This window comes from Lissotriton helveticus, chromosome 3_2 (assembly GCF_964261635.1).
Source record: "Lissotriton helveticus chromosome 3_2, aLisHel1.1, whole genome shotgun sequence".
NCBI classification, from domain to species: domain Eukaryota; kingdom Metazoa; phylum Chordata; class Amphibia; order Caudata; family Salamandridae; genus Lissotriton; species Lissotriton helveticus.
This window is the reverse complement of record NC_136062.1, coordinates 189,537,699-189,552,035: the sequence shown is the minus strand read 5'-3', so window position 1 is coordinate 189,552,035 and position 14,337 is coordinate 189,537,699. Positions and strand designations below refer to the sequence as shown.

The following is a 14,337-nucleotide window of genomic DNA, read 5'->3' as shown; positions in this document are numbered from 1 at the left end:
CTGGCCTCCTTCTGTAACATCTTCCTCATTAGTATGGTGACGCTCAGGTATGATCGTGCAACCCTTCTGTCTATAAAAGACAGTACTCAGGTGTGTAACCATGTCCCTTTATCCCCTCTTTCGGGGCCCTATGAGTGTGCCTGTGGCTCCTTCTCTCTGGCATCACCCACTGGGGTGCGCCCAGTTGACAGGACTGCCCATAGTACACCTACGGGTTGTATCGGCCAAGTACTTAACATATGGAGCTTGAATGTTAGATCGTTGATCAAGCACCATCAGGCACTACGGGACATGATCGATACAGACCTTCCTGATATCATCTTCTTGACGGAAACTTGGCTACAGGACACCAATACTGCCATTATAAACCTGGCTTTTCCATCCACCTATACGGTGTTTGTTCTGAACCGCTCGACTAGGGGAGGTGGTATAGCCATGGCGATCAAATCTTGTTTCCCAGCTGAGTGGAAGGCTCTGGATCTGCTTAGGTGTGAAAGCGCCTTGTTCAAGGTAAAGGCGAGTCATCAATTTACCCTCAGTGGCGTGCTTATCTATCACCCACCCGGGAATGACACTGCTTTTAAAGCCGCCCTTGCGGACGTGGTTAGTTCGCATGCTCCCTCTTGTGCCAACTTTAATATAGTGGGGGACTTAAATATTCATTTTGACCAAACGTCTTCCTCTTCCATCAGCTCTTTGCTGGCGGACTTGGAAGCGATGCAGCTAAACCAACTGGTCTCCTCTCCCACTCATATAGGAGGACATATACTCGACCCCTTTTTTACCACCTTAGCTCGGGCTACATCAGCTGACCCGATGGTGGTGGGCTGGACTGACCATCTGCTGGTTAAAGTGATATGTCCCCTTGACAATCCTCAACTTAAACCTGTTGACAAACAGATTCTAAAGCGCAACTGGCGCAAACTCAAGCTAGAGGAGTTTGTCAGGATTTTGGAGGCGCAACCACTAGGCAAACTGCAGAATGCAGAACAGGGATATGAACAGTTCTGCAATTGGGTCCTTACTGCCCTCGATTCTCTTATACCTTTGCGTTGGGCAAAATGTCATGCTAAAAATCGGAGCCCTTGGTATAATGAGACTCTTGCCGAGCTCAAGAGAACCTGCCGGCAAGCAGAGAGGGCTTGGAGAAAATCTTTTGATCCCATGTTAAAATCACTGTACTTTGCTCAGCTTAAGATCTACCATAGAGCTATTTGTCAAACCCGGGCCGCATATTATGCAGCTGAGTTTTCCAATAGCCCTAACCCCTCTAAGTTAATCTTTAAAGTACTTAAAGACTTGATGGGGAAACGGGCCACCTCGCAAGTAATATGCACGGACTCGCACTGCGAAAACCTGGCATCCTTTTTCGTAGAGAAGGTGCAGAAAATCTACCGTGGTTTTATTCCATCTGATCCCGGGGATACTCTGAATGATGTGAAGGTCTCGGTGTCCGAAACTCTGTCCACCTGCCGGCCATGTCTAACGGGGTATTTGACACTCTGAGCCTCAAAATTAAATCTGGCTCCCCCCTAGACCCACTGAAGCCGGAGCTCTTCGCCCGCCTCCCGCCTCTCTGCCGGGAGCCCATTTTGGACTTGATCAATCTCTCCCTCAGTGAGGGCATGGTGCCGCCATCCTGGAAGCAAGCTGTGGTCAGCCCTATTTTGAAGAAAACCAACTCTGACCCCTTGCTCCCGGAGAACTATCGGCCCATCTCCCTCTTACCTTGGACCGCCAAGGTCACTGAGGCGCACGTGAATTCCATTCTGTCTGCTCACCTCTCTCGTAATAACATTCTTGACGAGAGCCAAAATGGGTTTCGTGCTCAACACAGCACTGAAACTGCCTTGCTCTTTATGATCGAGCACTTGCGGTCGGTGCTGGACGTGGGGCAGACTGCGGCGCTCCTATTGTTAGATCTGAGCGCCGCGTTCGACACGGTGTCTCATGACATTCTGTTGCGGCGATTGGAGGAAGTGGGTATTGTGGGGAAGGCTCTTCAGTGGTTCCGCTCCTTCCTCTCGGACCGGTTTTTCAAGGTAGCTATACCACCTGGCCAGTCCTTGCTTCACCCTTTGGAACTGGGAGTCCCTCAGGGCTCTGCCCTTAGCCCCACCTTATTCAACTTGTATGTGAAGCCGCTGGCTGCTGTCGTCAGGCAATTTGGCCTCACCATGACATCGTATGCCGATGACACGCAGCTGGCGGTGACACTCAGTGGGGACCCTGAGGTGACTGCGCTCAGATTCCGGGCAGGACTTATAGCTGTGGCTAGCTGGATGCGTAACAACTGCCTACAGCTTAATGCCAAGAAGACCGAGGTCCTGATCGTAGGGAAGCAGGCGGACCTCTGGGGAGATCAGTGGTGGCCTTCCGAACTAGGAGTGACCCCCCTTCCAGCGGCCGAAGTTAAAAATCTGGGGGTCTGGCTGGATTCTAATCTATCTTTTACCAGCCACACGAAGAAGACAGCAGCCACCTGTTATGGTATTTTGCGAGGACTGAGACCAGTCCTCAAATTCTTCGACCCCCCCACTCGGCAACTGGTGGTTCAGGCCTCCATCCTTTCCCGGATTGACTACGGGAGCGCCTTGCTGCTAGGAGTCAACCAGGCGGAGGCTACTAGGCTTCAGAGGGTGCAGAACGCTGCTGCACGGGCCATTGTTGGCATTCCTAGACGTTGTTCGGTTTCGACTGTTCTGACCTCTCTTCACTGGCTTCCGGTCAGACAGAGAATCAAATTCAAGGCTCTCTGTCTGACATTTAAGATTCTGAAGCTTTCTTCTCCCCCCGCCTTGGTGGGCCTCATCTCTTTTTACGTCCCCACGCGGTTCCTCAGATCTGAATCACTCCATTTGGTGAGTAAGCCTAGGTTCAGGCTGAGCAGGATGGGAGGACGTTCCTTCCGTGTTCTGGCGGCTGATCTGTGGAACTCTCTTCCTGTGCACATTCGTGCCCTTAATAGTCTGACTCTTTTTAGACGGGCCATTAAAACCCACTTGTTTTCCCCTGTTATCTGATTTCCCCTCTTTTCAGCCTGATCTGTTGTGTTGTGTACATGATCTGGCGCCAGGACGCCCCTTTGCTGGGGCAGCTGTTGCGCCTAATAAATGTTATTAACATAACATAACATAACATACATGTGATGACTCTGTGGGATGAGTGCTGGCAGACTGTGCACCAAATATCCGGAATGGGTACTGGATAGAGAGTCTAGTAGCCTGCGGAGGGGATGAAACCCTCAGGCGGAATATGCTTAAGCGTGAATACCGAAGATAGTTGTTGAAGACGCAAGCGCGCCTGGGCTTGATAGAGCAAATGAAGTTGAGCACTAGAGGTCGATACAAGGAGCTACCTCCGCCCTCGTGTGCCTTGCACTGCTGTTGTACGTTTTGGGAGCCCATGAGAGGGAGGGGTGCCTTTTGGGCTTACATGCGGCAAAGTTGGGGGAGGTCTGCTGTGGGAGGGGGGTGGGGATGAGGGGGAAGTTAGTTTTGAGTAAAGGATGTCGGGAATATTTTTTGTCTTTGGCTATGGTACACTATACACGAGAATGCACTGACATAGACTGCGTGATGAAGGCAGGCCGCAGTGATGGCGTCACATAGCACACACAACTCTGGTGGCTCAATAGATTGTATGCGAGCCGTATCCTGGAACGTCAGGGGTCTTAACGATCACCATAAGCTCCGTAAAGTGCTTATTTATCTGAACAGACACCACGTGGATATTGATCTGCTGCAGGGGACCCACCTGCTGCAATTTAGCCCTATGCTGCGCAGTAGGGGACTGCCAGGTAACATCAACTCAGCATGGTACACATCGCACGCTAGAGGGATACTGACCTGGATTAATCCCAGAACAGCATTCACTATCACGCAGTTGCATGCGGACGCTGACGGACGAAATGTCATATCTAGGTGCCAGGGCCGGTGCTCCGACTTGATCATAGTTAATGTATATGGTCCCAACTATGACAGTCCTGAGTTTTTTGTGACGTTAGCTACTGTTACTAAACCATATAGGAAAGCACGGATTCTATGGGGGGGCGACTTCAAATTTGTGCATAATCTAGACTTAGACAGATCGACAGGCCCTGCTAGGAAGCTGTTGGCGGCTGCGAGGTGGTTACACAGTGTTATGGTTAGTATGGATCTGCGCGATGTGTGGCGGGCTCGCAATAGCGATAAAGGTGGCTACACACATTACTCAGCATTTCACAATATATACACGCGCATAGATTATTGGCTTGCCTCATCCTTGCTACTAGACCAGGTACGCCAATGTGTGGTATTGCCCCGCACACTCTCTGACCACTCTCCGCTTATGTTGGTGCTTGCTGCGCCAAAGAAAAGATTGCCGTCGATCAAGTGGCGGTTTCCCCCCTATTCCCTGCTGGACCCGTTGTTCAAGGAGGAGCTTGCAGAGGCCATGGAACTTTTCTTTGTAACTAACATTGGTTCGGTAGATAATTTTCAGACAGTTTGGGAAACATTTAAAGTATATATTAGAGGCATTGCAATGTCCAAACACTCGGGCGTGCTCAAGGCCATACGGAAAAGGTTAGCGGACCCATAACTAAAACTGAATGACTTGGAGCAGCACCAGGCTGCTGGGGGGGGGGGTGCAGTATTGGAGGCTGAGATCAAAACTTTGATAGAGGAGTATCATGACGCTGCTGACAGCAAAGTGAGACATATGGGTAAATATGCAACGGCTAGAGCTTACGGTGAAGGAGATAGGCCAGGATCGGTACTGGCTCGAGTGATGAAGGCGAGGCGCGATAAGACGCAGACATCGCAGATCAGGTCACCGCCAGGGATGCTTCTAACGGAGGAGACGGAAATTGCAGATCGCTTTAAACAATTTTACACGGACCTGTACACTTCCCGATTAGATGGGGCTGAGGAGCAAATAGTGAACTATCTCGAGCATATTAAATTAGAGTTCCTCCCTGATACACACAGGGAACTTGAAATGCACCCTATCGAGAAGGATGAAATCTCTGAAGCCCTGGCGGGTATGAGAACCAATAGTGCCCCGGGAAAGGATGGCCTAACGGTTACCTTCTATAAGGCTTTCATAGATCTGCTGCTTCCGCATTTGGCCACCCTATTTGAGGATATGTGTGTTATGGGCACGATGCCTCGGACGATGAGGGAGGCTCTCCTGGTCGCCATTCCTAAACCGGGGAAACCCCCGGAAGAGTGTAGCTCATACCGCCCCCTCTCGCTGCTTAATGTAGATACCAAGATATTTGCTAAGATATTAGCTAATAGACTTGCCCTTATGGCAAATATTCTTGTTGCTCTGGAGCAGGCTGGATTCATACCAAATAGGAACCTTATATATAACAGTTGCACTGTGTTCGGCACAATTCAACATGTGCGACAAGAAAATAAGGCGATAGCGGTTTTCCTAGCTATGGAAAAAGCCTTTGATTTGGTGGAATGAACATTCATAAGGCAGGTACTAACGGGAATGGGACTGGGGACGGTCTTCTTACAGTTGATAGGAGTTTTATACTAAAGGCCTAAGGCACGCATTCGCCGGGGGGACATGATCACCGACCCCTTCCCCATAACTAGGGGAACCAGGCAAGGTTGCCCCCTGTCACCGCTACTTTACACCCTGGTGGCGGAACCATTAGCGTGTGCACTAAGGGAGTATCATGGCAATGAGGGGATTGGATTCCCGATGTAAAGGAGTGTGGTGTCGACCTATGCGGATACACTATTGTATGTGAGGGACCCTGAAAACAATTTGTCTTCGGTCAATAGGGAGGTTATCCACTTTGGGGAGCTGTCGGGCTGATGGTTAACTGGGCAAAGTCGATAGTGTTCCCCCTTACTCCAGCAACGGTGGAATTCGCAATGAACTATCCACTGCAATGGTCTACGGACTCTATTCGATATCTGGGCATTAGGCTGCACACCGACTCAGAAATTGTATTTCGGGAAAATTACGGGACAGCCATAGACAGGCTTGAAGACGATGTAGAGTTGTGGATCCGCCTCCCTTTGTCCCTGATGAGAAGAAATTCAATTATGAAAATTGTGATTCTGCCGAGGTAACTATTTTTATTTACGAACATACCAATAGTGTTGCCGCGCTCCTTCTTTCTGCGACTTTGTAAATCCATGATAAAACTAGCCTGGGCTGGTAAGCAAGCGAGGGTACAGTGGAACGTTCTCACCCTGCCATATTATTTGGGGGGTCTTGGGGCGCCGGATTTTGAATTATATTATAGGGTAGCGCAGGGTGCTCATGCTCGGGCCTGAATACATGGTGAGGCAGAAATACATTTCCTCCGCATGGAGAGACTATTTGCGGAACCACTCCCCCTACCGGCCACGATATTTGAGCCTTTGGATCGCACAACTGGCATCTTAGACTCTATTAATTCTACCAGACATGCTTGGTACAATATAATGCAGCAGCAAGACGGAGCTCTATTGTATTCCCCTATAATGCCAATTGAGTGGATGCGATGGCTAGGGCCATGTAGAGACAGGGGAGTGGTCCGTGAGTTGCGCACTCTGTCAATAGAAGTAGCTGGTGATCTTTTCCAAGAGGGGGTGGTTAAGACTTGGGAGCAGGTGGGGGATGCGGCGGGTGTAAACAACCTGCTGAGCAGGTTCCAGTATCACAGGGTAAGTAGGGCCCCCAGAAGTGCGGGAACTGTCCTACGTGATCAAGACTAAAACCCCTCGCAAAATGATAACTGCTTTATACAAATTAGCCATTGCGCATAGGGAAAATAGATACACCGCGGCTAGGCTTGCTTGGCAGCGTGACTTGCAGACCACGACTGACGATTCCGCGTGGACTTACTGTTGTATGAACACCAGGAAGATCTCACTCCACGGGCAGCATAGGCTTGTTCACTTCAAGTACCTCAATAGGACCTATTATACATCGGAGAGACTCTGCAGGTACGGCCTCCGGGCAGAGGCGTCTTGTGAGAGATGGCATGCTCAGACGGCAGATATTCTGCACTTAGCTTGGCACTGCCCGGGAATATATGCATATTGGGTGGAGGTATTTAGTGAGTTGGGGAGAGTGTTGGAGACAGACTTCATGCCTGACCCTATAGTAGCATTGCTGGGAAACTCTAAGAAATTACCTAAGGCACTGCGTAGGATGGTGGATATAGGGCTCCTTGTAGCCAAGCAGAGGGTGGCGATGTGCTGGATGAGGGGTCCAGTCCCGACACTCCGGCAATGGTCTAAAGGATTGATACACTATTCAGATACTCTTTTGACGCTGGAGCTGGAATAACATATGTGGTTCATAACATTGGATATGTTCATGTTTATTACTAAATTTTGATTATGATGTACATTTTTCTAAAAATATGTTTTGTATCAGATTATTGTATCAATTAATTTGCTTATTTTGTCATGTTGCAAGTTGTTGCTAATAATTTTTTTCACAGTGTCTAAGTCCATTTTTGTCTTTAAGTGTATGTTATTGTGAATTGTAAATATATGTAAGTTCATGTGTGAATCTGATAGTCTATGTTTCTTTTTCAGTCCAAAAAATTGTTTTGATTAACTTTTAAAGAACCAGGAATGGTCTAATAAAAATTTGATTCGGACAGATGAAAGAGTTGACTTTTCGTTAGTCCATGAGTAGTAGGAGCGTACGGTAGTACGCAGCCGGGTTCATTGTTTTGTGTTTTGTACTTTCTAAAAGTGGCATTTCAAACACATAATTTAAAAACCATCTTTACTAAAAGATCTGTTATTAAATTCTGAGTTCAGAGTGCCTAAACTTTATTCCTCCGTCTTGTCTCAATGGGAAGCTATGCTTGTAATATGTTACATTTTACAAAGACAAAATTGGCAGTATTTCACCACAGAACGTCACACACACCAGTACATGTCCTGCCTTTCAAATAGACCTGCACCCTGCCCATGGGGATACCTTGAGCCTACCTGAGGGATGTCTTACATGTATGGAAGGGAAGGTTAGTGCCTGGCAAGTGGGTGCAAAAAGGGTCATTTCCAACACATATGAAGTCTATTTAAAAATAATAATAGGAACATTAATTACAGATATCTTTTTCGGCCACTGTGATTTTGCTTGAATATTATTTTTAAAGATTTAGATGAAAAAAAGATCTATATTAATCCAAGTTCCATAACATTTGACAAACATACCAATTTGCTAGTCTCCTAAAATATTGTAGTATTGTATCTAAGGCCCCGATTTAGATCTCAGCGGACGGGTTACTCCGTCACAATGGTGATGGATTTTCCATCCGCCAAAATATAAATCCCAAAGGATATAATGGGATTTATATTTTGGTGGATAGGACATCCGTCATCATTGTGGATGGAGTAACCCGTCCTGCAAGATCTAAATCAGGCCCTAAGTTACTGAACAACAATACAGCACCGATGTAAGAGTACTCATTCACAGAGACCAGGTGTTAATACACTGATTCAGAGAGTAATAGAATATACTGTTTTCAACATGGGTAAAAAATAAAATATAATAAACTTAAAGCACTGAAGGTAAAACTATCCTTTCGCTTAACCAAGCTTGAGTGTGCTCTGGAGAAATTGCTGAATTTTGTTGAGACACTGTACGCTGTACACTGGTCACAATGACCATGTTTCTGACTGCTAGTGCCTGCAGGCGTAAAACACAATATGAAGTAATCCTAACTCATGAAAATGGCTGTGTGTCAAAGGATTTGGTATTTCATCTCTACTGGGCTGCTGTATTGGTAAGGATAGACAAACCTTTAGAATCTTCTGCAGCAGGCCGTGGGAACACTACAGCTCTTACCTGTACCATTTGCAGCAGATTCTTAGAAAATCATGTGGGAGTTCCTGTTCAAGGTATCATGGATAAAGGGATGTTTCTAGATCTGCAGTTTGATGGTGCACTGACTGCGGGTGTGCCAGGAACCAACAGAGATGGTGATCTTGTGTGCAAGATAAGTAAGGGTGCTGGTCAATGTAGCTTTGTAAATAATGCAGCTGGTTTTGAAGATGGTGTGGGTAGCATGCAAAGCCAATGAAATTACATCAGAATGGGGGTGATGTGATAATATTTCTTCAGAACCTGGATGAGACATGGTGTGCTGCGAAGTATAGGATGCCCCTAAGAGGTACCAGTGTGGACTCCAGGAGACCAGGGACTAGGGCATTACCACCATTAATATGCAAGAGTAAAAGGGCTTGATCAGCAGTTCTGATGGTGCTTGCTTGAAGAAAATGTTTGACTTTCTTTAGAAGAGAAAGCTGGATAGTAGGATGTCTTTCTTTCTTCTGCAATGTGTTACTTGAGGGAGAGGTTGGTGTCCAGGGTGAATGTTTAGGTTCAAAGCCATAAAGCCATCAAGGTGCATGTCATTGGGCCAGGTTTGTCCTGTATCTTGTTTGTTGTTCTTGGCAAATAACAGGAATGCTGCCTGGGTTTGGTCACTCTCTCTTAAGTTCGACTTATGGGAAAGTGCCAATTCTGGAATTTCTAATAATCTTTTAATGTGAAACTAAGCATTTTTTAAAGTAATCTATACTGCTAGGGAAAAAATGCAGTCTCCCCTTTTTGCTTTAGACGTACCCCATAAATCAGCCAGACGCTGTAGGATTCAAAGGAAACCTCTAGAGTAAATGTGTTAGTGAGCTCCACCTACATGTGACCCCCATGACTTTATCCATCCAACACTCATGCGTAATGCTGCATAAATACAGAATGATGTCAGCTTTAAGGACAACAGCATGATCAGAGCTCTACGACCTCCATCCATTTGTCCATACAGGATGGTTGAAGATTGGCAGTCAAATCCCAACCAGCTAGAGCGGTCCAGCTGATCCCCTTCTTACCTGAGGAATGCTGTTCATGCGATTGTATCTCAAGACTAGCTCATCCTTGGATGGCATCCGGTGCTGCCCCTTTCCCATTCCTGTCAGAAGAGAAAAATATTTCTGACAAGATCCAAATATACAATGAATAATGGAGCATATTCCTCAACAAACATAGAAATGCAGATGAAATTTTATCATTTGCATAAAAAAGGTCTGGTAATTGGCTGGAAAACGATAAACGTGGAAATGGGATCACCGTTCTAAATAATGCGTGGATTTGTGCATATGAACCACTGTTACAGGAAAAATAGAATGTATGGGAAAAAATAAATGGAGATGTGCCTATGGAGATGCTTTTGACACTCAAAACAGTATCTCTGGGGGGATTCGAAAACAACACCATTACGAGTTGCCCACTTACGATCAAGAATAACCAGGGAAATTGAATTTACTAGACTAGATTTGCCTTGTTATTGATCATTACTGGCCAGATTTTCTCCTGGGAATTCTTGAGGGACAAATCCTGGCACACAGGATTACTGTGTTACATGTAATCACGGGGGGCTAGGAAACACCCCATTAAGTAACCACTGAAGTTTACTAGCAATTTGGAATGAGGGTCTTCATGGTTTAAAATAAGACCTAGGTGATGCTGTATGAATGACAAACACAGCATGTGGTACTTACCAGTACAATATTATGGTTACCACAAGAGGTAAGGTGGTTTAATCTCTGCTATGGCACTTGGTCTTAACACAGTCTGTGGAAAAGCCACCTTCTTCAACCTATGCTTTTTACACTAGACATGGTATATGTCTATACCATTGTCTTACAAAAATGTGCAATTTCGACACACATTGCACTCTGCAATATTGTTATATTGGTTAATGATGACTACAGCAAAATCTTGATTTTTTTGTAATGTGTTTCATGAAGTTTTTGTACTTTGAAATAAATATTAACTGAGTTAATAGAGGATAATAAAGATTTCTACGTGTATGTTCAACATGGAGAACTGAAGAAAACCCACATACAGATAAGAAATGTAGGCAGACATTGAAATACAGCCAGAATAAAACAAAGTGATTTAGGAGCAGCAGACACATAGATACCACGGCACAGAATTACCGGAATAATTTTGACAGGGGACTCAACATTAAACATGGAATGTTAAAGAGAATAACACAGCCAGAAGGAGCATTGCCCACGAAATACAATTGACAGATCACATAATTATTAATATTGAAAGACAAAATTGATATTCCAGAAAAATGGTGGAAATTATTAAGTAAAAAACTGCATAAGCAGAACAGGGAATAATAGTGAAAATGCTCTAAGTATTAGTAATTTTTTTCACTGGTAAAAGCAGGTAGAGTAGTCCACTCCAACAGTGCTCAACAAAGCTATAAAACGATACCAAATGATTATGGTGGGCACCGGGCAATCCCCGGTGCGCCGCACGCATGGGGGCCGGTTTTGGGCTCCTGGGGGCCGTTTTTGTTACAGGGCCGTTTTTGCAGCATAGCTGTAAATCCAAATGTCTTTGTTCGCCTTCCACTGATGGTAATTGAGAGGAACAAATGTGCAAAATGCATGTTATTCCAAATTTTACTACAAATCGCTAAATGCATCTGAATGTAGGAAACCTTAATCAATTAACACAGTAGAGAGAAGGAGGAGGAAGCACGGGCGCTCGTTCATCTCCCCTAGTCATGGATACAATTAAATAAAGAGAACGAGCACAGAGCTACGATCTAGAAAACCCAGTCCTCAGGGACATTGGAAAGAAGTCTCCTTGGCGAGAAACCCATTTGGTTTTTTAGAAACCTGAACCAAGCTCCCCTGGCAAGTAATATCAGGATGGAATTTCTGCCCCATTCCAGGTAGTTGAAAACTCATAGCCTGCATATGTCATTAGAACTGGAAGGTGCCTCTTGGATGATCTGTGCCTTATCTGCTGCATGTGGTGGAGAAAGGTGAATAAGTTGTGGGTGAGCTTTAGGCTGTCAGATTGGTGATTACTTGTGTCTAGGAACTTTGTTTAAGTGGGTAGTGATGAGTAGCTAACTAGCTGGGTCATCAGTTACGAAAGAACCTAGCACAAGAGGTAAGGTAGCCACTAGATCAGAAGAACCAACCACGTATTATGTACTAAATACGCAAACCAAATGTTAGCACAGCCACCAGCTCTGTGGGAAGTATTATGCAAGTCCTAGCAAAATCACCAAATATGAAACAAACATTAACAAAGCAACTAAGACCCAGCAATTCAGGAAAAAACACGCTGTATGAAAAAGTAAACTCAATAAAGAAACCAAATAACTGGAAGTACAGTAGCTGACGTCATGCAAACAATATGTTAAAGCTAACTAACACCATTTATCCGGACAACAATCACAGCTACAACAGCCAGGAGCTATGGAATGGATCTAAAGGCACGAGGAGACGGAACTAGAAAACACAACAATCAACTTTCAAAGAGCCAAACACAAAAACCAGCCCAGCTAACTGTGGCAAATGAACCAGAGATGATCACAGTCATTACATCCATTGGATTAGAAACACAGCAACTAGCAGAAACTCCAGGGATTATAAAATAAAACAGAACTTAAAGTAAAGCCCCTCTGGCTACCAAGGAAGTACAAAGGTAATAGCAAAGTCAGCACTCACAAAGGAGCCTTATATAAAATAGAACCATAGGCAACAAAAGAATGTATCACCATTGCTTGGAAGAAGGCACACACAACAGCTACAACAGGCAGCAACTAGATATGGACAAACAAAACACAGCATTACAAGTGAAAGAGACACTACCATAATCATAGCTCATAATGTTAGACCATATCAACCATAGTGGAAATAGCATTCTAGAGGGAGCACCATCCATCAACCAAAACTGAATATACACCTGAGATAAAGGGTAGCCGTCAGTCACAATGGTACCAACACATAAGAGTTAGCGCAGCCATCAGCCATAATGGAACCGACACACAGAGTTGGCATGTGTTACATGTATATGGAACAAAAACACAAAAGCTTCCATAGCCACCGTCTGTAAGTAAATCAACATGGAAAAGCAAGCACATTACCCATAAAGTAACCAACACAGCAGAGTTATGAACAACCAATTAACAATATGTAACCATTACACAAAACGTAGGAAAGTCTTCAAAACGATTCAATTAGCGCATCCATCACCGATAATCAGGCAGCTGAGAAATGTGTAAGTGCTCAGTAATGAAATCAGCATGCACACTTCAGCATAGTACACGGGTATGAAGGATATACACGAGCTAGCACAGCCAATAACTATAATGGAACTAACTCAGAGGAGCTGGGACAACATTTACCTAAGAAGGAACCATAACACAAACCCTAGGATAACCATCAGTTAATAAGGAACCAAGAGACAAAATAGCAGAGACATCAGCAGTAACTGGTCCAGTATATAACAACTAACAGAGGGTAGACAAATGACAAGAGTTACAACACCCATCAACTTCAATAATTGTCATGGTTCCAATGCCACCCTTTACTCAGATCTTGAAACCTGAATGGAGCGCCAATGTAAGCCGCATTTAAGCATTCAGAAAATGGTTGGGTTGGAGACATGAAATATGAGCTGGAAGACCAAATAACACTCCACAGCTCAGAGAAACAAAAAGCGATTAGACAATGAAAAAATTACAGAAAAGCTTGTGCTGCTAGTGATCAAAAGGAGGAGTGCAATGCCAGAGAAATTCCAAATTCTGCCCCATGGAGTGAGCGAGAGAGAGAAAGGGGCGTGAGAACTGATCATTAGAAAATATGCAGAAACCACCTCGTTTTTAAAGCTATAGAATAAAGCAGAACAATCAGCCAGAGAACGCAGCTAAACTGAAAAAAGCAACAAACTCAGAAAAAAGACATATTATATTTGAGTACTGGGAGCGTGGGAACAGAAGCCTGGTGAATATCTATCTATCTATCTATCTATCTATCTATCTATCTATCTATCTATCTATCTATCTATCTATCTATCTTTATTTATTAATTTATTTCAACTTTTGGTGCATTGATGTGCATTGCTATAAAAATACATATTTAACAAGGACTCATGAAATATGACAAATATACAGAGCTCACCACCATAATTACAGGACCAAAGCTATCTGCACAGCCTTTACATTGTCTAGGATTATGCGAACTGGAGGTCAAAATTAACCAGCAAAGTTACCTAAATTATGAAGCAAAATGCAAATTGTGGGGTACATTCTGTCAGTACTCTTTGTATCCATTCGAGAAAGAAACATTATGTTAGATTATAATTTAGAATTATGTGGTGAAATATATGGGAAATGGGGAAATACAGTACATCCATATTTAGATGGTAGATGCTACTGCCACAGATTAGTCTAACTCCATTGACCCTCAACATTGTCCAATGTTTTATTAACATATATTCAAGAATGATAAACAAAGCCTAAACATTCGAATTCAAATTAGTACCCATTGTTAGCAGTACTATGAA

The 14,337-nt window shown here is 44.5% G+C and overlaps 1 protein-coding gene across 7 annotated transcripts in view; it reads right to left on the bottom strand.

The window, feature by feature from the left end:
* Positions 1–14,337, bottom strand: part of PARP6 (poly(ADP-ribose) polymerase family member 6) — a 345,720-nt gene that overhangs the window by 99,173 nt on the left and 232,210 nt on the right. For all 7 annotated transcript variants that reach the window (XR_013609848.1, XR_013609850.1, XR_013609849.1 and 4 more), the window contains one exon: positions 9,846–9,925. Coding sequence is in view for 4 of the 7 variants with exons in the window: in XM_078685023.1 (XP_078541149.1) it covers positions 9,846–9,925 (80 nt within the window). In the remaining 3 variants the exon portion in view is untranslated. The remainder of the gene's footprint in view (positions 1–9,845; positions 9,926–14,337) is intronic.